The 25433-nt window shown below is 46.9% G+C and overlaps 1 protein-coding gene across 2 annotated transcripts in view; it reads right to left on the bottom strand.

Moving 5' to 3' along the window:
- The window catches only part of ZIC3 (Zic family member 3), an 85537-nt gene extending 74598 nt beyond the window's left edge, over positions 1-10939 (bottom strand). For both annotated transcript variants that reach the window (XM_032331453.1, XM_032331451.1), the window contains exon 1: positions 10883-10939. In XM_032331453.1, the coding sequence (XP_032187344.1) occupies positions 10883-10903 (21 nt within the window). In that variant the 5' untranslated portion in view covers positions 10904-10939. The remainder of the gene's footprint in view (positions 1-10882) is intronic.
- Between the last annotated feature and the right edge of the window lie 14494 nt (positions 10940-25433).

Genomic DNA, 25433 nt, shown 5'->3' with positions numbered 1-25433 from the left:
GAGGTGGGGGTTCATGGTTGAGGCTGCTCTCGCGCTCTCAAGACAGGTAATGAGACCTCCATCAAGGATTCAGGCAGAAGCGGCATGTTGCAGGGGGCGTTTAAGTGTTAGAAAGGAGTTGATCAACTTTATTAGTTCCTTTGGAACTCAGGAGATTTCGTGATCCTACTTAATACCCACCCCAAAATAGGCTCGGTTCCACTGCAGAAAGTAGCTTTTTCACATCTAAACATTTTGTTTTAATGTTAAGCGAACAACAGGAACATGTACAAATGGCCAGTCCAATGGACTCTTCCAAATCTCTAGCAGGCTTTGTTTGGCCACATTTAACAGTGGTCTTCTCAAGATGTATCCTTTTATCTGTACTGAAAAATCCAGTTCAGAGATTCAACTGCTGGGGATTAAATTTTATGCCGTGTTGGAGTTTTGAACCCACTCAAGAATTAGTAGCTAGAAGCGCTTAACAGAACTCAGATTGGTTGGGGTTGGATACTATTTACATGTCGCTAATTGCAATTACTATTTCTAGAGAAAAGTAAATTATAGGGAAGAACTGGAGGATTCTGAAATATAAAATGGCTTTTATGAAATTACATCTTGATGAACTAAATATAAGTGAAACAAAATATTCCATTTCACTCAAAATGCAGAAGTTTCAAAAGTAAGGCACTATAAACTTAAAATGGGTGCATTTTATAGGATATAAATTATGCCCCAATAAAACTGTTAAAAATAAAAAACAAAACAAACCTAGAGGCATCTGGCAAAATGTATTTGAGGTTTTCAGAGTTGAAGCACTTGAAAGCATGCTCGGTGAGTGGGGCATTAGGCCAGTCTAAGAGCACATATCTGCCCCAGAGTCAGACTGCCTGCATTTATAGCCTTGAACATAGGAAATCCTCCATAAATCTTAACTTGTCTGTGATGACCCCCCATATGTGTAGAGTTACCAGTTTTTGTTAGCCTAACTTCTGCTTATTTAGTTAATACTGTTATTCCTTTGTATATTTGGTTGATTTTTTACCTTGGTTGTATTGCTGTATTTTAACAGCTTTCCTTTTGTTTATTCTTCTCCCTTTCCTCCAAGGAGATAACCTAGAAATATTCAGAGAGTACCTATGATATACCTGCATTAGTTTGCTAGGGCTTCCATAGCAACCAACATACCAAAGACCGCATGGCTTATACAACAGAAAATTATTTTTTCGCAGTTCTGGAGGTGGATGTCCAAGGCCAAGGTGCTGGTAGGGTTCGTTTCCTCTGAGGCCTTTCTCCTTGGCTTGTGGATAACCACATTGTTGTTTCTCTGTGCATGTGGCCCTGATGTCTCTTCCTCTTATAATGATGTCAGTCATGCTGAATCAGAGCTCCATCCCGATGGCCTCATTTTGAATTAATCACCTCTTTAAAGACCTTATCTCCAATTATGGTTACATTCTGAAGTACTGGGAGTTGGGACTTCTTTTTTTGGCCGGGGGGTGGACTTCTATATATGAATTACACCCTGGGTTTATGGAGAAGAGGCAAGAGATACATTCTCACCCCAGTGGGCTTATGATTCAGTTGGAGTGAGACCAGAACAGTTCTGAGCAGGCCTGTATTAAAGTAGTAATTTTGCTGTAGGAGCGGCTCAGAAAAGGGAGTGTTGGCTAAAGACCTGTGTGGCCAGTTCTGCTCACCTGGGGGTGGTGGGGCTGGGTTGACAGGACTTTGGTCAGGATAAAGGAGAGGCAGAGAAATAGTATGGTTAAAAGACTGAACTTTGCAGGGAAGAATGTCCAATGGAAAAAAGACAGTCTCTTCAACAAATGGTGTTGGGAAAATTGGACAACTACATGCAGAAGAATGAAACTGGACCACTTCCTTATGCCACACACAAAAATAGACTCAAAATAGATGAAAGACCTCAATGTGAGACAGGAATCCATCAAAATCCTGGAGGAGAAGACAGGCAGCAACTTCTTTGACCTCGGCCACAGCAACTTCTTCCTAGAAACATCACCAAAGGCAAGGGAAGCAAGAGCAACAATGCACTATTGGGACTTCATCAAGATCAAGAGCTTTTGCATTGCAAAGGCAAGAGTCTACAAAACCAAGAGACAACTGTCAGAATGGGAGAAGATATTTGCATATGACATGGAAGATAAAGGGCTAGTAATCAAAATGTATAAAGAACTTATCAAACTCAACACCCAAAGAACAAATAATCCAATCCAGAAATTGGCAGAAGACATGGACATCTCTGCAAAGAAGACATCTAGATGGCCAACAGACACATGAAAAAGTGCTCAACATCACTCAGCATCAGGGAAATACACATCAAAACCACAATGAGGTACCACCTCACACCAGTCAGAGCAGCTAAAATGAATAAGTCAGGAAATGACAGATGTTGGTGAGGATGCAGAGAAAGGGGAACCCTCCCATAGTGTTGGTGGGAATGCAAGCTCGTGCAGCCACTCTGGAAAACAGCATGGAGGTTCCTCAAAAAGTTGAAAACAGAGCTACCCTACAACCCAGCAATTGCACTACTGGGTATTTACCCTAAAGATACAAATATAGTGATCCAAAGGGGGCATGTGCATCCAAATATTTATAGCAGCAATGTCCACAATAGCCAAATTATGGAATGAGCCCAGATGTCCATTGACAGATGAATGGATAAAGAAGTGATATACATACACAATGGAATACTATACAGCCATCAAAACCATGAAAATCTTGCCATTTGCAATGATGTGGATAGAACTAGAGGGTATTATGCTAAGTGAAATAAGTCAATCAGAGAAAGACAATTATCATATGATCCTCTGATATGAGGAATTTGAGAGGCAGGGCAGGGGATTGTGGGGGGTAGGGAGGGGAAAAAAATGAAACAAGATGGGACCGGGAAGGAAGACACCATAAGAGACTTTTAATCTCACAAAACAAACTGAGGGTTGCTGGGGGGTGGGGGGGGTGGGATAGAGTGGCTGGGTGATGGACACTGGGGAGGGTGAGTGCTGTGAATTGTGTAGGACTGTGTAGGAATTGTGTAGGACTGATGATTCACAGACCTGTACCCCTGAAGCAAATAATACATTATACGTTAATTAAACAACAACAACAATAACAAAACAAGAGACTGAACTTTTATGTCCATAGAACAGAGAGTAGCTGGCCAGATGGCAGCTGGTGCCACAGTTCCCAATGCTTACATGGCTGTGTTCATGCCTAATGGATTCCCAAAAGCATATGCAGAGGTTCGAGAGCGTGTGGAAAACTTCATCAAGATCAAGAGCTTTTGCATTGCAAAGCAATGTGTGTGGAAAACTGTCTTACATGATGTGGGTGTTCCATTCCCAGAAAACTAGAAATTCTATTGAAAACTCCAGGCCGATCTATATGATACTTTCACGGCATTTTGCACACATTCTCTAATTGTGTTCTCTGCCTTCACAACTGAGCCTCTAGTGTCTTAAGTTAAAAAACAAACCAAAACAAAACCTGAATCCAATGACGAAGATTAATGAATCTCTAGTTTAGGGCCATCTAATAATTTCTATCTTTATCTCAATCAAATTATGCCTGAGAGACCCAAGCTTCTTTTCACTAGTATCAACACTTTTATTATTCTGTTTTCTACTTGACACCCACTTTTATAAAGAGAAATGGTGTGAACTGATGTACCCCACGAAGGTCAGCTGCTGAAATCTGTGGCATGCTCCTGTGACACCTCAAAATGCCCGCCGAGTCCAGTGACTGTTCGGTGGCCCACAGTAGTAGGTGTGGAGATGGCAATCTGAGGAGACCGATGTAAAATGGACCAAGTGTTGAACGTGTGAAGGTGAAGGAGGACACCTATGCCCCGAAAAGGTGAAGATTCCCCAGGGCATGTGGCACCTGGGAAAACCCCATACTCTCCTCATAGGATGCAATCTATTCTCCAGTGTGGAGCTACAGGCCAATGGAGGCAGCCATTTTGAAAGTGCTGAATCCTAGCCACTAGACCACCAGGGAGTGGGCAAGGCAGCCATTTTGAACAAAGCCTTCCTCAGGTCTCTGAATAAAGCCTTACCAAGCAGGCCTACCGTTTCAATTTGACTGTGAATGGATTCACATAGCTTCGGAGAGCTGATACTCCTTAGCAACAGCTTGAGGTCATGATCTTAATTACAAACTGCCTCAGTTCAAGGGGGCACCCCAGCACTTTCTGAAGAATATTTTTAACAAGATTTTGGAATAAAGACTTATATTGATTTAATTACCTTTTGCCAAAGAAAATGGCATCCAAGCCGCTTTCCTCTCCCCTGGGGCACATTTTTCCAGAAGCAAGCCATGACAAAGAGAGTCCATTTCCTCCTACCCATGCTGCTCCCAACCCTCTCCTTTGCCTAAAGTGATCTGGAGGCTCCCTTGGTCATGTCTCCTGCACTTATGAAGTACAGGGCTAACCCAGAACTCAAAGACGGACCAATATGGAAACAGTGTGAACCTGTCTAATGGACAAACCTTACCAAACCATTGGTTAAGTTCACTGGAAAAGTATTTACCTTTCACTGGATGACTACCGAAATGCAGACATCGTCCAGCCCCACGCGCAGCCTGTAGCATAAATACTACCAGGATCTCAGAGGAAAAGATAGCAACCACTTTCAACTGGCAGTGTGCTCTCAACTTTTCTCAAAGCACTTGCATATTCTTGATCTCAGTTCCTCCTCGTAAGAACCCCACATGCTGAATTAGATAGAACAAGAAGTATTGCCTCCATTTTATAGCTGAAGGAAGGTAACCATCTCTCTCTCTCCCTCTCTTTTGCACACATGTGCGCACGTGTGCGCGGGCACACACACACACACACACACACCCCTGCACATATGAAAAGGCAAAGATGAGGAACTTCTCTAGAATCCCAGAGACTCTGAGAAGGCAGAGGTGAAGGATAGGTAGGGGGTGATCAGCGTCTACGTCTTCATTCCCTTGTTAAAAAAACAACAACAACACAAAATGAACAGAATTGCTGCTTGTTGGACAACTAGAGAGGAAAATCACACTGCACATACCTCCAACAGTAGCTAAGAGAAGAAAAGCAAGACTCAGTCACTTGTCTTTAAATAGATCTCAGGCTCACAGACACAGTCCAAGCATTTAGGCTCCTTGGGGCTCTAGGTTTCTAGTGGCACCAAAATTCTTTCTATTCCCCAGGGAGCCATGGGGACTGGAAGACAGGGAGATGCTAAAGAAAGGGACACACTGTTTAATTAAACTGGTAAATCTTTCTCCTTTGAGAAAAAAAGTATGGCTTCGTAATATTTGATTTTGCAACTTTAATATCAGCACAAATGCCAGAGAGAAATGCCAGAGAGAGTCACTGTGTGGAGGCAAGGGCATGGCTCTTAAGGCTGTGCCGGCATATTAAGTGCCTCACAGGGGGGCAGCTGTTTCACACAGACCCCGCGCCCAGAGATCCCAGATGGGGAGCCACCATTTTGCCAGAGTCCCTTCGCACCCATATAATGGTGGCATAAATGAAAACTTTCAGATTAAACACATCTCGGCTGTCTGTCCTCATCTTGGGCTTCTTCCCAACTTGGGTGCTGGGATTACCTGTCTTGATACCCTAAATAATTTTAAGGGTGACCCCCCCATTTGGTCCTGTAATATTTAAAATGCTCCAAGAGACGGAGGCATGTGATGCTCTTTCTTCCAAAACACATTACAGTCTCACTTCTTAATTATAATTGCATTTCAGAGAAATACAGAGAAGGAAAATCAGCAACAATGAAGGCTAATTTTGTCAGAGACAAAAGATTTTTAAAAGATCTCTAAAGATGTCCCACAGCGAACCTTGGGACTAAGTCCTATAGCAATGATTTTACTTATTTTCCACGACACTCCCCACCTTTAGTTGCCATGCTGCAAATACATCCCAAACTAATGCTTTCTAATTTTCATTAGTGATTAATTTAAGCCACAGAATCTGGGAGGTGTGCTGCAAACACACAGAAATCAATTCTAAAGATTTTGACATGCTGTTTCCTGCGGGGTGATGGTGGACTCTGCAGATGTTGATTTTTTTCTTTAATAGTGACATCATCACTGGAGAAGTGGTTTAGCTAAGGGACACATACTGCTGGCTGCGGGAAGTTGTCTTTCCCTGCAGGAGTACATCTTGGTCATTATGACTTCCAATTGTTGATCCAGGGCTGCGAGGCATTCAGAAGGAATCTTGTTCCAAGGGAATTTCAAGTTTCTATTAGGCTTATGAACCAGATTTGGATGTTCCTGGCTCTTTCTGATTTCTTACTTCCATTTCCCTCTGCTGTTCTTAATCTACGACTATCAACGAATGACAGAATGTTTTCAACAGCAGTCCTAGTTTACAGCTGGCAGCTTCCCTTCCTCTCTTCCCCCCTTTCCTTTCCTTGCCACGCAGTGCACACTTAAACAACCATCCACGAGACAGTAAAGGAATTCAGTGAACCTTACAGTATCCATATAGTCTCTGCCATCTACAATATACAATATCTACAGTTGCTTTATGTATTTATTTTACTGAAGAATAGTGGACATACAGTATTGTATTAGTTTCAGGAGTATGCTTATATCACTCCTGATGCATCTCTGACCCTTTTCAAAATAAATACCAGGTATAATTGTATAGGATTGTAATCGCTGGGGCCGTGATGTTCCATGTGCCTACTTTTCTAATTAACATGATTCCGTGCAGACATTGCCATGCATGGAAGCAAACCACCTGTGGGACGCCCTCCTGGCCGTGCGGTGTACCACCGAGGGGATCTGCTCTTCTTGGCTTGGCCAAGCCCCTTCCTGTTGGGCATCTGGGTTGTCTCTAATTTTCCCCTATTCTAAATGGCTTTGCCATTCAATAGCCTTATCAGATTCAGTTTTGTCTTTTGGATGATTTCCTTGGGATATGGTTCCATATGTGAGATTAGCAGGTCAAAAGGCAGGTATGGTTTTTGAGTTCTTGTCTAAACCTTTGTACCGGTCAGCAGCTCCCCTCCGAATCTTCCGCCCATACGGGCTCTTAACATGTCCAGTTGAGTCAGTCTGTTCTCATGCTTTTCATAAATGAAACACTGTTATGGGTGACTTTTCACCGGCACCCTGGGGCTAGCCAGTGGGAGTCAACCCATTGCCGCCGGTCCTCGCACAAGGGATTGAGCTCAGGCAGAGCCCCCTGCACTGCCGGCCTTCTGGGTTCTCGTCTGAGATGAGCTGAGTTTGTTTTTCTTTTTTTCTCTTTCTGCTGAGAAATAAACTTTTTAAGGAGTTAAGATTGGTTTCTCAGTACTCATTCATTCATTCATTCATTCCATGAGCATCTGTTGACTACTCCCTATTTGCCGAGGCTTGTGCTAGGTGTCTTGCCAGGTGACACATGGCTGGTCAAAGCTGCGGTGGCCACACAGTGGCTGAGCAGCACCTTTGGGCATAGCTGGCCAAGTGCTGGCAAGCACGGCCTTCACCCCAAATGGTGCACCATTTATACAAAATGTTTAAATTGCGGACACAATTATTTACATGCTGAGTTCCATACCTTCACAAGGGCTCAAGCTGTCAATGTAATATATCTCATTACAACCAGCACTGGGCATGGAAAGGATTATTTTTCAAGGCTGTGAGTGCAAAACATCAATTAGTCATAAGAGAGAACAGTTAGCTGGCATGCGTTCGAGATTTTGCACCTTTGGGAGGGAGGGGAAATGCATTTACTTAATCTTTTATAGCCGAATCAAATGAAAAAGGAGACAACAAAACCACCCAATTTAGGTTAGTTGATTATTTAATCAGCTTCTCAGTTAACTGCAGATGCACACTGCAGCGAGCGGTGAACAGAGATGGGCCGCGGGAAGGTGGCCTTTTCAATATGCCTATGATATTCACGAGCAGAATTACCACACTTGGGCAGGAGGCTACAGAAATCAATATTCGCTTTCTCCGCCTTCAAGCCGGGAGCCACCGCTGCCCTGGAAAAACCCTTCTCCTTGTGTCACTTCTGATTTTTGTCCTTGAACCAGAGAAGAGGCCAGATTCAACAAACTAATGGAGCCCCTACCAAGTGTGGGACCCTGGAGGGGGGGCATAGAAACTTGGGTAAGGACATGATGCTCCCACTTGCTCCCTTAGAGGAATGAGTGCACGAGTGGTTTGGACTTTTGAGAAATCTAGGAAACGTGAATTATGAACTGGGTATCACGCAATGCCAGGGAATCATCATTAATTCTATTAAGCTCTGAAAAGAGCCTTCTGGTTATGTTAAGAAAATGCCCATGTACTTCTAAAAGGTATTCTGCAGTACACGGGGGTGAAATGACGCAGTTCGGGCATCTGCTTCGGCAGAATGCAGCCCGAGGCAGGGAGGGAGAGATGAAGCCCATATGGCAAAATCATAACTACGGATCGAGCCAGGTAAGGGGTCAAGAGGGGCTTGGCTGCCCTGTTTTATCCACTTCTGCGTGTTCTGAAAACTTCCTAATCAAAAGCGTTTTCAAATGAATGGCTTAATTTGAAGGCAGGTATATTTCTCGTATTGGATTATAGAATGTTGGAGGCAGAGCCTTTGGGATAGCTAGTGCGAAAAACGAAAGCGCAGCAACCTCACAGTTCTCAAAACTTGGCACAGCGGCCCTACTAGAGACATACACATGCACAGTCCATGTATGAATCACTGTGTCATTTCAGTACTGGTGGCAGTGGGGTGGGGTAGGAAACAGCAAGGTTTTGCTAAATGAAGGATAACACCTGAGACCAGATAGAGACACCAAAGCCGGACAGACGTGGAGGCAAAGAGTAGCTTTGGCTCAATCCTCACCTTTGCAGCCATGAAACCATGGGGTAAGTAGCCAGAAAGATAGCCTCATTTAATGAGTGTATTTGTAAATATGACACGGTCGTTCTTCACTTTGGCAAGAAACTGACAGAAAAGTGAACAAGTTAAAAACCCCTTCAGGGGACATCAAGTATATTACTTGGGATCCTTTATAAAATGTATTATTTCCCCCTTGGATTTGGAAGAGTGCTCCCCCCCGCCCGAGATGACTCCCTCACACCCCATAAAACTTCTCAACTGGGAGAGGTCTCCGCTGCACAAGACACGGTGCCCCTGTTTGACCAGGATGAATCCTGACCACTGGGCATCTACAAAGTAAGCGTGCATCTCCAAGCAGAAAAACCTTACCATGCTAGGACCTGGAGTTGCGCTCTAATACTTTTTTTTTTTTTCTTTTTTTGTGCCTGGGCTACCTGTATGGACCTGGCAGGAGAGTCAAATGAAGTCTTTCCTCAACAAACTCCTAAGACTGGGTTGGCAGGGGAGTAAAAAGGCAGACCCTTGGGACCACAGCCAATGCCAAGGGTCATTTCTAAAAATTGCAAACCAAGAAGCACCCGAACTTGATACAGAATCAGAGAGCCCAAAGCATTTTTTCTTGGGCGCATTAAAGAAAGCTTGTCTCTGTGTCTAGATGTGAATATGATCTTCAGGTTTTGGTAAATCATTGTCTTCTTGCCAACCCATAGAAAGGATCGATCGGGCATTGACTACAGCGAACTCAGGCGTGGCCCAGTCGAAGCCTTCAGTGAGCCGGTGCAGCTGCTGGGAGCCGGCCACTTTCACGCACAGAAGCCCTTGCCTTTCCAAAGCTGATGTCTTCCAGCAATGCTGGCTCTGATGTCTGGTTTTGCAAATTAAACCAGACTGCCTTCACCAACCCCAACTATAAAGTTACAGCGGTTTTCATGAGGATTCTCTGCCCACTAAGAAGTAATACAAATCACATTTGAGAATATAAGAAGGTGGGGTTTTTTCCCACAATAAAAAAACAATGCAACCAGACTTCAAAAATCACACATCTGAAGATAACTTGCACTTTTACACTAAATGCTTAGAAACACTGTTTCAATAGACAGATGTTGTTAAACATATTGCATTGCTCAACTCTCCCTGGGTAAATATTTCCTTTGAAGACTCAAACATTTAGCTGCCCCTTCTGGAACGGGGTTTATCTTATAGGAAATCAACTGTATGTCATTGCCTCGTTCAAGGCGGCCAGTAGTTGCTGTGCTTGCTCAATGCCCTTTTAAGCTCAGTAGGGAGAATACACCTTATCTTTCCAAAGAGTTGGAGCATCAAATGCTGGCTCAAGGGTCATCACCGTACTTTGCTCCTTCGCTAGGTATATTCTGCCCAAGGAGTATATGTAAGTGAGAGCCACCCATTTGGAAGCTACCCATGACCATTCTGGCAATTAAATTTTTCCTGGGGCGCCTGGGTGACTCACTGGGTTAAGCCTCTTGCCTTCAGCTCAGGTCATGATCTCAGGGTCCTGGGATGGAGCCCTGCATCGGGCCCTCTGCTCAGCAGGGAGCCTGCTTCTCCCTCTCTCTCTGCCTGCCTCTCTGCCTACTTGTTCTCTCTCTCTCTCTCTCTCTCTCTCTCTGTGTGTGTGTCAAATAAATAAATAAAATCTTTAAATTTTTCTTAATTATTTTTTCTCTCCACCCTGCCCCCCACGTGTGGGGGATCATTTTACCAGCAGACACATTTTCCATACAGCTATTTCTGAATAATAATGGAGTTTAAGGCTTTAGACACTTCTTAGAAGAGCAGAATGTTGCATGTTGCAGAAAGTACCCTGTAAAATTCTTCAGGGCTCCTCTGATTGCTAGTGGACACAATGTATATAACTCGATTTAGTGTTAACACCTCCCCCAACCTCTGTCCTCAGGCTATATTTTTCTTGGAAGTTTCCAACATAGCGGAAAAGAGCTTTTAATAGGTTGTTCCGTTTAAAACATATATCAATAACTATATTTCAGCTTTAAAAAATTATATTGAGCCAATAAAATGGAAATGAAGGCGCCAGTGTAACGTTACCCATTGCTCTGCCGGGTGCATTGTCCTGCATACGGCAGGGAGGCTGGTCAGCAGTCCTTTCAGCCCATTCTCCCATTTGCTTCTTGAAAGTCTGAACTCTGAAAAAATTACATCAAAATCAATCAATGAGCAATGATAATCACAACCCAAACGCTATCCTCAAAGAAAAGGTCGACAATGCAAACAGGACTTCTTCAGAGGAAACCTCTTCATTTGTAAAAGGCGACATTTCTCAAGTCCGAATGTTTTCAAAACCTAACGTGAGCTTTATCTGGGTATACATAATGCAAAGCATCCAGATTAGAAGGGAAAAATATGTATTTGTCAGCTACGCAAGAAGAAACATTTGCAAATACCCAGAGCATCGACTGTTCCAGTCAATTGAGGTTATGGAGAAAGAGCCAACATTACATGCACCAATATGCCAACTATTTGATAATAACCCAGATTTAATTTCTTTCTGAATTAACACGATATTCATTAATTGACAGTGTCTCTGCCGCTGCTTCCCAGTGAAAACACATACGCAGAAGATTCCTGGCTGCATTTTAAATGGGAACCTGCGACATATTATATTAGAATCAATCATTTGTCTAATGTTGGTAAATTCGTTGTTTTTCTTCTATTTCAAAAATTTTCCTCTACTTATAGCCTGGCTTTTCGCTGTGAGTCTGCAGGCACATTATTAATAAATGCCTTTGCAAATATGATTATGCAAAGAACAAATGAATATTGATTAAACTGAATAATGCATTATTTTCTAGGATAAGTATATTAAATTAACTCTCGGTGAACAAACAGCATGAATTAAACTAGTTAATTTTTTGAAGCTGTAACTAGCTTATTTTGCATTGCTCTGAATGTTCAGACAAGTCTGGAACGACACTTGTACGTACGTTTTTCTCTTCGTTTTAATTGCGAGTCTTAAAAATGTGTATAAGTAACATAGGCTCCTTAAAGGGACGTTGGAAAGTGGAGCCATCACCTCTTCGCTCAGACACGACCACTGACCATCGGGGATGGTCTCAGGGCAGATGGCACTGACTTTTTTTTTTTTTTAAGCATTTACTCCCTTTCTGCATGATGATGGAAACTTTAAAATCTGGTCTGTTTCCGTTAGGCTTTTTTTTTTTTTGTGCAGATACGGACTCCTGAGCAAAATCAATCATATTAGGAAACAAATCAATGACTTCATAGCTCCAAATGTGGGTTTTCAGACTAATCTTATTTGAGACTTTTTATTCCAGTGAATTTAAGGAAGTCTTTAAAAGTGTTCATTTATAGAAATAAGAAGTAAGATAAGGAATGATTGGGGGTGGGGAGGGACTTGCCAGATGCTTTAGGGACAGGTACGAGTAAGCATTCAAGAACTTCCAACCATTAACAGGAGGCACCAGGTCCTTGGCGTATGGTACCCCATTTTACCCGCACACTAGTCCCGTGAAGCTGGTGATATTAACATACCGAATTTCAAGTGGGTAAACAGAGGCTCAGAGAATTTGAGTTGCCCAATGTCCCAGAGCCTAGTGGCAGTGCCACATTCTGAACTCAGATAGTCTGACTCTTGAGCCTGCATTCAGACCTGATGGGATTCTGCGGAGCAGGGAGCATTTCCAAATGTCCCGAGCCAATTTCTCGGCCAGTGCCACCAACCTTTGGACACAGACAGACAGACCTTAGAGCCCAGGAGACCACAGAAGAGACTCTGCATGCATTATTGTCTCTAAACTCACCCCTATTACGACTCCACCAGTTAATTATCAGAATCAAATGCTACATTTTTGGGGCGCCTGGGTGGCTCAGTGGGTTAGGGCCTCTGCCTTTGGCTCGGGTCATGATCCCAGGGTCCTGGGATCGAGCCCCGGGTCAGGCTCTCAGCTCAGCAGGAAGCCTGCTTCCTCCTCTCTCTCTCTGCCTGCCTCTCTGCCTACTTGTGATCTCCGTCTGTCAAATAAATGAATGAAATCTTGAAAAAAAAAATGCTACATTTTTCCTATACCTACCTCCCAGTCCTGTATGGCAACTCGAGAACATCCAAGCTCTTGCTCTCTGTGGGTTCCCCCTCCCCCCAACTCCATAAACATCACGGTTCTCTGTTTCCCGCCAGGCTGACAGCAGTGGGTCCCAAGAAGGCAACAGTGGACTTGCAAGCCGCACCGCTCATGGCGGACGGCGGTAAGTGCTTCCCAAGCAGTTCAGAACGTCAGGGTACAGAACAGGAAGAACGGTGTTGTCCAAAGATGTCTTTCTCTGGAGCAGGGCCATGGTCCCTTCTCTGTCCCATGTTCCACATGGCCTACGGTCAAGGAAGGATGACTCTTGTCTCTGGGGTGAGGAAGAGAAGCCAGCTTCTGTTGCTGGAAGTGACTGTGGTTTCCACAGGCTAAAGGTAGAGAGTGGGTAAGTGGGTCCTCCTGCTCACCAAGCTGAACCCAACACGCCAGCTGCTCGCCCTGAGACGATGGCAGAAGCTCGGCCGCCGGCTCTCCACTCCCAACCAGCTGTCAGTGACCTTTCTCCAATGCGTATCTGATCAAGTCCCACTGAAAACCTCTCCAGGTCTGCCCGCTGCACCTTTGCCTGGCCTACAGGGCCCTCTCCTCAGGAGTTCCCCTATACTCCATGGTTCCCCACCCGGGGTCTTTAAACCCCTTTAAACACCTTCCTTCCCTTCTCCACTCCCCCACCCGCCCCCAGCCACTGACTTCTCTCTCTGTGTCTCTCTCTTGGCTCTACAGGCAGACGCCAGGGCTTCCGGGAGCTCCTCCCTGTGTTCCGCCAGCGCTGAGGACTAGACCAGATTTCTGATAGCCTGCCCTTCTTCAAGGGGTTTCTCATAAGCTCAAGGAGGGCATGGACCTGGTGTACAGCTCCACGCAGGGAAAGGCAGAGATAAAGGGTAGAGTCAGAGATTAGCTAAACGACAGGGGGCAAGGGATACAGGGGTTTCCTTCCAGGTGGAAGGGGCGGCAGGAGCAAGGGCTCGGAGGTGGACACTGCCTTGCAGGGGTGAGGCTCTGCGGAGGGCCCCGAGCATGAGGGCTGAGGCTGTGCTAGGGCCGGAAGCCCCAGACGGGCTGTGTAAGTGACGATGCGTGCACCTGTGTCTTTTTTCCGAGATCAAGTCTGGGTGTTTTAAATGGATCGTTTTAATCGACATCTCAGAAGAATTCAAGAGGAGGTACGTGTGGAGACAGAATTTCAGGGGGTCTACAGACCCCTTCAACCACACCCATGGGCCCCGGTTAAGATGCTCCTTTGGAGCCCTGAGTTGCTACCAGCAGCCTCCCTGTCAGCTTCAGCTGTTGGCGTCTGTGATCTAATTCTTCCATCGGACATGTCACGTTTAACATGGCCCACGCGGAGCTCAGGCTCTCCACACCACTCCCCGCCCTGGCGAGCCAACCTCCCCCCTCCCCAGATTTCTCCTTCCCAGTACCAGCCCCGCCCTCCTCACGCCCTTGATTCCAGGCTCTACACCACCCCGACACCCACTGATCAGTGGGTCCAGAGCCCACCCACATGGCTCCCTCTCCAGTCCTGGGGGCTCCATTCTGAGCAACGTCCTCTCCCATCAGAAGGACTTCCTTTGATGAGGAGTCCGCCTGCTTCTAGCCTGGTAGCCTTAGGGCCTGTGTGCTCCTCTACCTGGAAACTTCCTCCTCTGTCCATCAGGGGCTTTCAGTTCAACAGCCTCCTCCTCAAAGGTCTTTCTTCTTCTATTGTCTTTCTAACATCTCCCTTTATGGGAAAATTAACTTGTTAATGAATTTGTTTGCAAGTTAATTTGTTTTCACCCTCCCTAGAAAGTGTGCTCTGAGGGAAGGCATCTAGAGTGGCTCCTTCCTGTAGAACAAGCCTAGTGGCTTGGAGCACGTCTGTGAACCTCTCCAGGTTCCAACTGCTTCATCTGTAAAATGGAGTCAAATAGGGTTATTTGTAATTGTTCTTCCCGATGGGGCTGGAATGAGACTAAAAGCAGATCCCAATCCTCACTGTGTGCTGCCTTCTGGGAGGAGGGTGGCCCTGAGTACTGAGCCCAGCGGGGCTGTCTCCAGGCACTGGGTGTCCCGGACAGTTGGGCAATCTCGGAGGGCAGCCTGGGAACATCAAAGTGGAGGACCCACGGAAGGAAACCTTCCAAACAAGGCCACCTTCCAAATAAGGCCACCATGAGACTGTGGTCCTGAAGCCTGCTTTGCTGGTTGCCCTGTCCTGCCCGGCAAGCCTGTCGTCTGACAAGGGCCCTGGCATACTCTCTCTCCCTTCAGCGACGCCGGCGGCCATTTTCACCTTGAGGAAGGAACCAGCTGGCTCTCCGCAGGCCTGTCCTTTGGGCAGAGGAAAGAATGACCACAGAAGCACTGATACTTCCCGGTCCAAGATTGCTTTTAGAGCTGTCATCTTGTTTGACCGTTCCTCAAGCCCTTCAAGGTCGCCTTATTCCCATTTTTTGAAGAGGCAGCTGAAGCTCTGACAGGCCCTGACACACTCCCAAGGTCACAAAGGTTAAAAGTAGTCAGGCCAGGATCCTCCAGGTCTGCCTATGTACTTTGCTTAAGATAGCACTGGAGTTCGTGCGGGCTGCAGCTGGTGCTCCTGAGATGGCATTCTGGCCAGGCGGCTCACCTCCCGCTCCAGACTCTTCCTTCTGCCACTCCCCGTGCAACTGGGCAGCAAAGCGCTGGGGCCGTGGGTCGGCTCACTAGGAAAGACCACTCTGGGCCACCGGCGGCAGTGGGCTGGAGGACCCAGTGCCTGAGCTAGGAGCAGGTCCAGAGTGATGCCTGTGTTTCTTTCCAGGCCTCTAAACATATTTTAAATGCAATAAAATAAAGCAGTATTTCTAGTGAATTGCCCTAAGCCATGCATTTTGTGGTTTTAGCTTTTGGGGTGGCTGCCAAGGCCATGACTAATGTGGTCACCAGCCGGAGGCCTGGCCAGGGGCTGTCCCTGGAAAGTTGCACAGGGGTGTGTCAACAGTATCAACACAGATATAAGTAAGCTTGGCAAAGTGTGTGTGTGTGTTTGTGTTTGGAGAGACAGTTTAAAATATCCACTTTAGGGGTGCGTGGGTGGTGCAGTTGGTTAAGCATCCAACTCTTGGTTTCGGCTCAGGTCATGATCTCATAAGGCGTGGGATCAAGGCCTTGGTTAGGCTCTGCGCTCAGAAAGGAGTCTGCTTGGGATTCTCTCCCTCTGCCCCTCGCCCCACTTTTGGGCACGCTCTCTTTCTCTGTCTCTCTTGCAAATAAATAAATAAATCTCCTCTCCTCTTATCTTGCTCTTCCAAATTTGATGTCAGGAGATTCCCTTCCTCCGGCGGCGCACAGTGTCCATGAGTAGGGTACACCCGTGACCCGGGGGCCGGATCTTCCCTGAGCCCCTCCTCTTCCTGCAGTCTCACTCTCTAGGCCTCCTGGGCCTTGTGAAAGCCCAACTACCCTTTTATCTGGCTGGCTTCCCCTCAGAGCTTCAAGGTCACTCGGTCCCAAGAGCCTTCAGAGCCTTCTTCACCCTCCCTAATTCTCACCCAGACTAGGTGAGAGCTCCAGCCCCGTGCTTCCAGAAGCCTGTGTTTCTCCTACTCGGGACTGTCATTGTCCCACCGCTTGGCAATTTCCTGGCCTGGACAGCGAGTTCTTTGAAGGCGTCTGTCCTTCTTCCTGCTTCTGGTGCCCCACATGGATGGCATCGTCAGTAAATAGCCATTCACTGAATGTACCAACAAGTACAGGAATACAAAACTATCGTGGAATATTTCGTAAGCACAGAGTTTTAAGAGCCACTGAATGAAGGATTGTCCTTATGTTCCCTTAGCACTGATTGCTCGTGGAATTCTGGTTGCTCGTTTCATTCCTCCAACACGCCACTCTGAATGATTTTATTCACCTTGTTATGCATCACCCGGACCCATGATGCTCAGTAAATATTTGATGAATAAATGAATGGTGGGGGAGAAGAGGTTGCCAAGCTCGTCTTGCACAATCACATTCAGTGAAGTCCTGCCAACGGTTGGACTTACCTTCTCAGACTTTCAACAAGAAGTGCAAGGTGTACAATCATTGGGGGCTTATATTCTGAGCAGCCTGGTCTCGGAGACCAGTAGGGACACTGGTGGAGATGATCATGGCCCTGTGCATGCTCCGCTCCGGAACATTTGCTGCAAAGTTTCACTCCAAGACCAAAAATGTTGGGTGTTAAAGCTAACATTAGGGGCGTGGAAAGGGTTGGAATATTTTTTTTTCCCTTCCTATTTTGTCATTGAATTCAGTGTCTCCAAAGTCTTCTGACTTCTCACACCTAGAATTGCATAATCTCTGTTTTTATCCAGCACACAGGTTTATCCAACCCACTCAGTCCCCGTGAATGATTTCCGAAAGCTATACTCCCAGGATGGATTGGAGAAGAAACTGACAGTTTGGCCTAGAAAACAAATAAAAAATTGTAGCTGATCGTAGCATCTACCTCGCAGAAACAAATTACTGGCAAAATCAAATAATACAGGTAAAGAACTTGGCCGACAGACTATACTCTCCGTAAATTTAGTCGTTATTGCCTTCTACAAAATGCTGATGGTATGGTACACTTTGTGCAGTGGGGCTCGGGGGCTTGGAGAGATGGACAAGGTCTCTGAGGGTAGGCTTAATATTTCCACTGCTCTGTGCCCCACATTCTGGTGAGGGGAGAAATGTTGAATTGCATCGGAGGTTCGAGAATAGCCAGGGAAGAAAGATTTGTAACACCTTACTGAAACAAAGGAGCCCACAGGTCCCTATTTAAGTAAGTAAATAAATAAATAAATGGGGAAAAGGAAAAGCTTTTCCCTTACAGAAAAAAGAAAACTGACTAATAAATGTTTAAGGGGTGATTGAATTAGAAAATCACCATTTGGCAACCATCATAGTAATAATTAATTTGGCCAAGAAACATCAATGGATGCTAAAATTAATGGGTGAAAGTTTTATGAGGAAGGGGATATTGACATAGTCTCAGAGTACCTCCCCTCCCCACAGAATACTTATTAATTACAAAGGGAATAACTTTCCAGTGGCGAAGGCTGGCAGATACTGCCACCTTAATGAAGTGATCAAAGTGAACATCATTAGTAATGGGACAAATTGAAATCATGGGCCACCTGATAGGATGCAACGAGAACATAGCATCGCTTCTGTGCTGTTTCTGCAGAAGATGCATAATTTGAACCAAATCACAAGGAAACATCAGACAAACCTAAATTAAGGGTCACTCTATGGCAGACATGGCCCTCTACCCTTCAAAACATCAAGATTATAAAAAGCAAGGAGAAGACCGAGGCACAGTCCAGACCTAAGGAGCCTGAGAAGACGGGAAAATTAAATGTACCCTGTGATCCCGGATTTGGATCTGTTGTGCTCTGAAGGACATTACTGGGGTATCTGGAGAAACCCGAAGGGATTTGGAAGCTCAGATGGTAGCAACGTGTCAGTGTCAACATCGCGCTTTTACTGTTTATATTGGGGTGAGGTAGGAGAGCGTCCTTCTTTGCAGGAAACACACCCAAGCATTCGGGGGTGACGGGGCATCAGGTGGACAGCTGGCTATCAAAGGCCTCAGAGTAGAAAAACCTATCGATACTTGTAGCTTTTCTGTGAGTCTGAAGTTCTCTGAAGTGTGGGTTCTAGGAAATGAGGAAAAGCGTGCCCAAACACAGACACTGAAATCCCCACCCCCGCTTACAGGGGCTCACACCTGCTTCAGCACTTGACAGACACTGGAGCAGAGAAAGGGGCCAAGGCATTATTATTCCTGTGGCAGAGCTGGGTAAAGTAAGGCTACTCAGAATAAGATGATGCTAGAGCTAGAAGACAAATCGCCTCCTGGAGCACAAGGGACTTGCCACATTCTCAGAGTCAGGGCTGAAATGAAATCCAAGGGCCCATACCGTCTGCTTGCACCAAGCTGCATCTCATTAAAACTATGTGCATTTATTTGACTCATCCATAAGATTATTAATTTTTAGAGGGGGGAGGGGCAGAGGGTGAGGGAGAGAGAGAACCTTTAGCAGGCTCCACGCCCAGTGCGTAACCCCGATGAAGGGCTCGATCTCCCAACCCTGAGATTATAACCTGGGCAGAAATCAAGAGTCAGACACTTCACTGACCGAGCCACCCAGGCATCCCTGTTCAGAGGATTACTATGTTCTGGTGCATTTAGAGATGGGATAAAATTGGGATGACAAAAATGGTACAGAATTTACAGTGGGAACAAAATAGAAACATCCAGCGCAAAAACCCAAAAGCAGGGGATTTGCTCATATTTGCTACTGCAGTTCCAGAGATCGGGTAGGATCTGGCATATGGCAGAGTTACTGAATGAATGAATGCTCTAAAAAAACTTTCAGGTGAAAAGGGTAAATACTCAGAGAAATTGTTTTCTTGTCCCGAAGAACTCTCAACCTTCAGGAGACCATGCTGATAAGCCCAGGCCCACCTGGCCAGGAGAACTACAGCAGTACACAGCTGTGAAAGTCCTGGCAAGCAGGACACGCAGTTCTGCCCAGAGGCCTAGGTCACCGTTGGTTCTCGAGACTCCCTTCTAATATTTGCTGTAGCTCTTGCAGTGGCTCTGGCTTTCCCACACACGTACTGTCATGCGGTGGTTCAGTGCATGGTAATGGAAGCCAAACTGCCTGTGTGTGTGTGTGTGTGTGCGTGTGTGCACGCGTATGTGTATGAATACTGGCTCTACCCCTTACCGGATGTGTGATCTTGGGTTAGTTACTTAACCCCTGACTCCTCATTTGTAAAACAGAGATAGTAAGACTGGGACTAATATAATGCCATATGTTAGCTACAGTAAAAAAAAAATAACAACAACAAACCACACACACACACACACACACACACACACACTAAACAGAGACGATAAGAAAACCTATAGAATATAGGAAGCTAGCACATTTATATAGTAAGTACTCTAGAAATGTTTCCCAGATCGCTGGTTGCTTGTCAGAGCCCAGCCCAGGGCACAGTTCCCCCGGGGAGGATTCTCCCAGACTGCTCTCTGGCACACCCACCATAAATCTGCCCTGCTTCCTGCCTTTCGGGGGCTGTGTCTCAAAGGAGGGGACATTTGAACTAGGTCCAAAGGATGGGTAGATTTCACAGGATAAAAGAGAAGGTGCCCACGATGCCCGAGGCTCGCAGGCAACCTCTCCCCAGCCCCTGAGAGGCCCCACCTTGGGCTGAAAGTCATTTACCCGGAATGGATTGTGCTGACATCATTTCTGTTTACTCAGGGCTCTGGCGCAGTCTGTAGTTGGCAGTTTGGGGTGACTTAAAATAGCACTTTGTAAACCTTTAGAAGCAAGAGTAATGAAGCGACTCACAGAGACAGCAGAAGGCAGTAAGCATGGGGTGTCTGGGGACAAATCTCAGCTCCACCGTTCCTTAGCTGTGTCACTCTGGACAAGTTCCTTAACCTCTCTGTGCCCCAGTTTCTTCGTCTCTGCAATAGGAATAATGACGATAATGGTGCCCGCCTCCTGGGAAGCGCCAATGAGTTCATCACGGTAGACGGCTCAGAAGAGCGGCTGGTGCAGAATATGTACTCTACGGAAGTCTCCGTTAAACAGCACATAAATAAACTATGACAATACTCAAAACTGAAACAGAAGATGGGAGGAGCCACCCGTGTAAACAAACATAATAGTGTTGAATTAGTCATGCCCTCATGAATGAAACCCCAGACGTTTTCACTGTCTTCCTGCCTCTGTGCATAATCTGGGGTGGGGGCAAATCTCTCTCCTTACCCAGAAGACAGAAATTATTTTTAAGTCAATCATGAGTTATCTATTGCAGATCAGAAAAGGCCAAATTGGCGGGGCGGGGAGGATGTTGAGGAGGAGCCTGTCTTCATAAGCGGCATTTTAGAAACCTTGGCACTGAGTGGACAAAACCATTTTTCTAACCACGAAAAGGTCAAAATGCATGGAAGAGAAAAACAAAGCAAACCACTACGTGCATTTTCCCACCACCATCACCTTCAGGGAAAGGAAACATGTCTCCCAGGGACCGACAGGGCACAAATAAACACCTGTTTGGTTGGCTTCTCTACCCCTAGCGTGGCACAACTGTCGAGAGGCTGCGAATTCAAGCACATGTGTGAGGGTGGCGCTGGCCTTCCGATACCACTGGATAAGGTGCCGCATTTAGGCTTTTTTGCCCCCTCAAGTGGATTCCCACTGGAAGTCCCCGCGTGGAGCGCAGCAGGTGGGGCCGGGATGGGTGAGGGGCCTGGCTGCCCGGGGCATCACATTGGCCGATTGACTGGAACAATGAGGGAGCCTGCACAAGTCGGGCTCTAAAGGCACAGGCCAGAGTGTGCCCGCGAACGGGTCAGCCCTGTAGTAGCCCTTTGCAGATGTCGCCCAAACGCAGAGATCTTGAGAGAGTTTTCTTTCCAAAGCTGGCAGAGATACTGCTGGTATCAAGTGTTGTGCCCATAAAAATGATCAAGTGCCGGTTAATGTCAGTGCTTTGCTAAGAGCAACAGCTGTGCTGGCAGGCGGAGGGGGTGTGCACAGGGGAGGGGTTGGGGTGGGAGTGGGCAGGGGAGGGGGCGGGGGTTGGGAGAACTGTTTAATCAAGTGGAGCTGAGCGCTCCTGAGCCTGGCAAGGAGCAGCTTTCAATACGTGCGCTTGTGAGGATGTGTCCCGGCTCCCCAGGCCGCCTCTCTCCCCACCGCAACGACACAGCCCACTGTGCAGTCCACGTGCCTTCACCCAGCAAGGTCCAAAGGTAGAAAGACAGTAGTGTCCATGGGTCTTGCTTCTTTTGTCCTGCCACGCCTGCTTCACAGGCAGCAAGCATTCCCGGGATCACGCAAGAGAAGGCTGTGGTCAGGTGTACCACAATACCCAAGTATGGGGGTGGTGATGATTATTTTGTAGGTTCTCAGCAAGAACTAACCCGAGAAAGATGCGTAAATCTCCCAATGTTTAAGTAATGACACTTCAAATGGCCCTGAGGCTACAGGAATTCTATGTAATCTTAATAGCTCTAAATAATAATTTATTATAGCCATTTGAAAATCAGGTTGGGGTGATTTTTTTTTTAAAGATTTTATTTATTTATTTGACAGAGATCACAGGTAGGCAGAGAAGTAGGCAGAGAGGCAGGCCGAGAGAGAGAGGGAAAACAGGCTCCCTGCTGAGCAGAGAGCCCACTGCGGGGCTCGATCCCAGGACCCTGGGATCATGAACTGAGCCGAAGGCAGATGCTTAACCCACTGAGCCACCCAGGTGCCCCACTGCCTGCGTTTCTTTATAAGAGGTACTCCTTAAACCCTAGTGATTTGGCTCCTACCCTCAGTGTGTGAGTTATCTATTGCTTGCCGAGCAAATTACCCTCAAACGTAGTGACTTAAGACAACACACCTTTGTTACCGCCCACTCTTTGTGGGTCCGGGAGTTGGATGTCTGGGGCGGGCGCTCCTGGCTCAGGGTCTCTCAAGGGCTACAATCAAGACTTCGGCCAGGATCATGCTCTTTTCAGAGCTGGGCTGGGGAACGATTCCTTCCCAAGCCCCGTCACGTACTTGTTGGCAGGATTCAATTCTTCAGGGGCGGCTGGACGGAAGGCCGTTGCTTGCCGGCCAGAGGCCAGCCCCAGTCCCCGGCCGCGGGGGCCTCTCCGCGGGCCTCTCCCCTCTCACATGCATTTGTGAGAGTGAGCAAGGGAGAGAGCCAGAGACTATGTGAGTCGCGTGGAAGTGACAGTCTTTTTAAACTTCATCTTAGAAGCAAGAGCTATCACTTTTGCTGCATTCTGGTGGGTGGAATGCATCCTGTGGGAAACGGGTGGCCGGGCCCAGTCCACGCTAAAAGGGCAGGGGTCACACCAAAGCGCCAATAATCGGAGGCAGGGATCGCTGCGGGGGGCGGGGAGGGGGATGGGGGAGGGGCGGGTCACCTCAGAGGTTTGTGTACTGTGTGGAGGAGGCTTGAGACGTCATCGCCGAAGCCAACCAACTTTGGATGGACGCCATCTCCCTGGAGCCTCTCACGCAGGCAATATCCCCTCTCTGTCACTCCCTTCTGGTCACCACCTCGGGTCCTCCTTCTCTCCCTGCGCGGCTGTGAGCTGGACCGAGCTTGACGTGGACACACCAGCAAAAACATGGGGACTGACGGGAGTGGTACGACGCGTGTCCCGGGGTCGGTGCTGGACTCTCGTGCCCACATCTCCCCTGTCTAACCGTGCCGCCCATGGCAGTCCCAGCCTGCTCTCCATCTTGTAACAGCCCTTCGCGCATCATCTCCATAGGAGGAAGTCAGACGGCTTCATCTGCGACTTTGGTATCTCTCCCGGGCCTCACCTCTGTCTAACTGCCTGTCGGGCATCCAAAAGGGTGGTGTCCTGGGACCCTCAGACCAGCAGATCCATCCATGCCCTCACCAAACCCTGTCCCTCTGCTAGTCGCCATCTCTGCCGTTACCCTGAGGCCTGAAACCTCAGCATTACGTCTGACTCCTCTTCCCTCCGCGTCTCGCACCAGCCACTTACAAAGCTTTGCTGGCGCTACCCATGCATCATCTGCTCTCTTCTCCCTGTCCCCTTTAGACTGCTGCTGTTGGTCTCTGTCTGCCTCTGGGCTCTGCTCTTTCTCATCAGTCCTGCACATTCCTTTCAAATGAATCTTCCTCGAGTGCATCTCTGATCATTCCACTTCTTGCTAAAAACCCATCCCTGGTTGCCCACCGATTACAGAAGAAAGTTCAAATTCCTCAGCTGGTCTGTCATCCAAGGCCTGCCATGATCTGGTCCCATCTGTGGTCCCCGCTCATTTCATGGGCTGTGTGTCCCCCAGTCGCGCAGAAGCTCTTCTCTAGCTCTCAGGATTTCCTGCCTTAGTGGCTTTGAGCTTTTGTTCCTCGTCCCCTCAGCCTGAAATTCTCTGCCACCACTCCTTACCAGTCCTTCTCCAGCGTCAGCTCCTGCCTGTCCTCCGTGGCCTGCCACCAGGGTCATTGCCCACACAGGAATTCCCCTGAGCATTCCACCTTCTCCAAAATCTGATTTGAAAGTAACACTTCTGTACTGTGAAATCCCAGAATCCCTTACTTGTCTACCCTAGGGCACTTTACTGGGGCATTTCAGCTCAAATGTGCTCCTTCCTAGGAGACTGGGAACTTCTTAATGTAGGATACGTGCTTGATTCATTTTTATCCTATGCAATCTATAGTACCTTATCTATCCGCAAAACCAATTGATTTAAGATCTTTTTATAATGCCCTCATTAAATACGTAGGCGCATTTGCCTCATGGTCACAGAAAATGAGAGGAGATACAGTGAACATAGTGTTATTACTTAAAGGTTAGTATTAGGTTTGGATGACATCTTACAGCTCATTATTTCCTTTTATTCTCTCCTTGATTATATCTGAATTTCTCTCCCAAGGATAACAATACGCGTTGTGACCCTAAGAAATAATGTCTACATTTTCCTGTTGGTAACACTACTTAATAAATGTACCCATCACAACTTCTCGTGGGAAGACAATCCGTAGTATTCAGTTCCATAAATAGTCATCAGGCATCTACAATGGATGTTAGAGAAGTAAGACCTAATTCCTCCTCCACAGGCCTTGCGGTGGGGGATGGGAGTATAAGACAGGGTGACAAGTTACAGCACCAGCTGAATTTCTCCCCTGCAGTGTCCAAACACTGCAGCCGTCAGTGAAGGTGGATAAGCTCATTTGCTACGTACAGTGTGGGAGATCTCGAGGCAAGAATCAGCCAGTTATGGAGGTCTGTGCATGGATGCCCATGGTTCCCTTGACTGATGTTAAGAGCAGTGCTTCTCAGTGTGGGGCCCAGGACAGCAGCAGCATCACCTGGGAGCTTATGAATGATGCCAACTCTTGGGCCCTGCCCTAGACCTACTGACTTGGAAATGCCGTGGGTAGCGCCCAGCGAACCGTGTCACAACAAGCTCCCCCACCCCAGGCCATTCCAATGCACTGACTTATGATATTACTCATCTCTCCAAGTTCTTCCAGTTCAACCCGTCCCTTCTCCGAAGAGGTCCCATTGGTCTTCAAACCAGGTATGTTCCCGAGAGTCCATGAAGACTTTGGATGAAGTTTTAAGAGAACTAAGTTCCAGGTCCTCAATTTCAACATGTACTTTTTTCCCCTAAAACATATCCACTTGAGAAAGTATCCATGGTGGGAACAGCAAGTCAGTCTGGCTTGTCTACCTTTCCTGTCGCCTCCAAACTTCTCACACTTTACCAACGAAAGGCTAACTTTCACCCATCCCAGCTCTCACTCTGGTGCATTGCTCCGGGAATGTCAATACCTCTGGGGAAAACAAACAAGGAGGCAATTTGAAATACTGTGCTAGTGTCAAAAAAGTGGGTAACACATCTCTTTGCAAGTAGGTGGTCTCCAGTTCTTTGCTTTCAACAAAACTGAAGGAAGGCGGAGTTGTATTATCAGCTGAGGGATCATTTAAAAATGTTTTTCAATGGAACTCTTGGGCATTGCTGGTCGGGAGGCAGCCA

Source organism: Mustela erminea, chromosome X, assembly GCF_009829155.1.
Source record: "Mustela erminea isolate mMusErm1 chromosome X, mMusErm1.Pri, whole genome shotgun sequence".
Classification (NCBI taxonomy): Eukaryota; Metazoa; Chordata; class Mammalia; order Carnivora; family Mustelidae; genus Mustela; species Mustela erminea.
The sequence above is the reverse complement of the archived record's forward strand: the minus strand, read 5'-3'. Positions and strand labels throughout refer to the sequence as shown.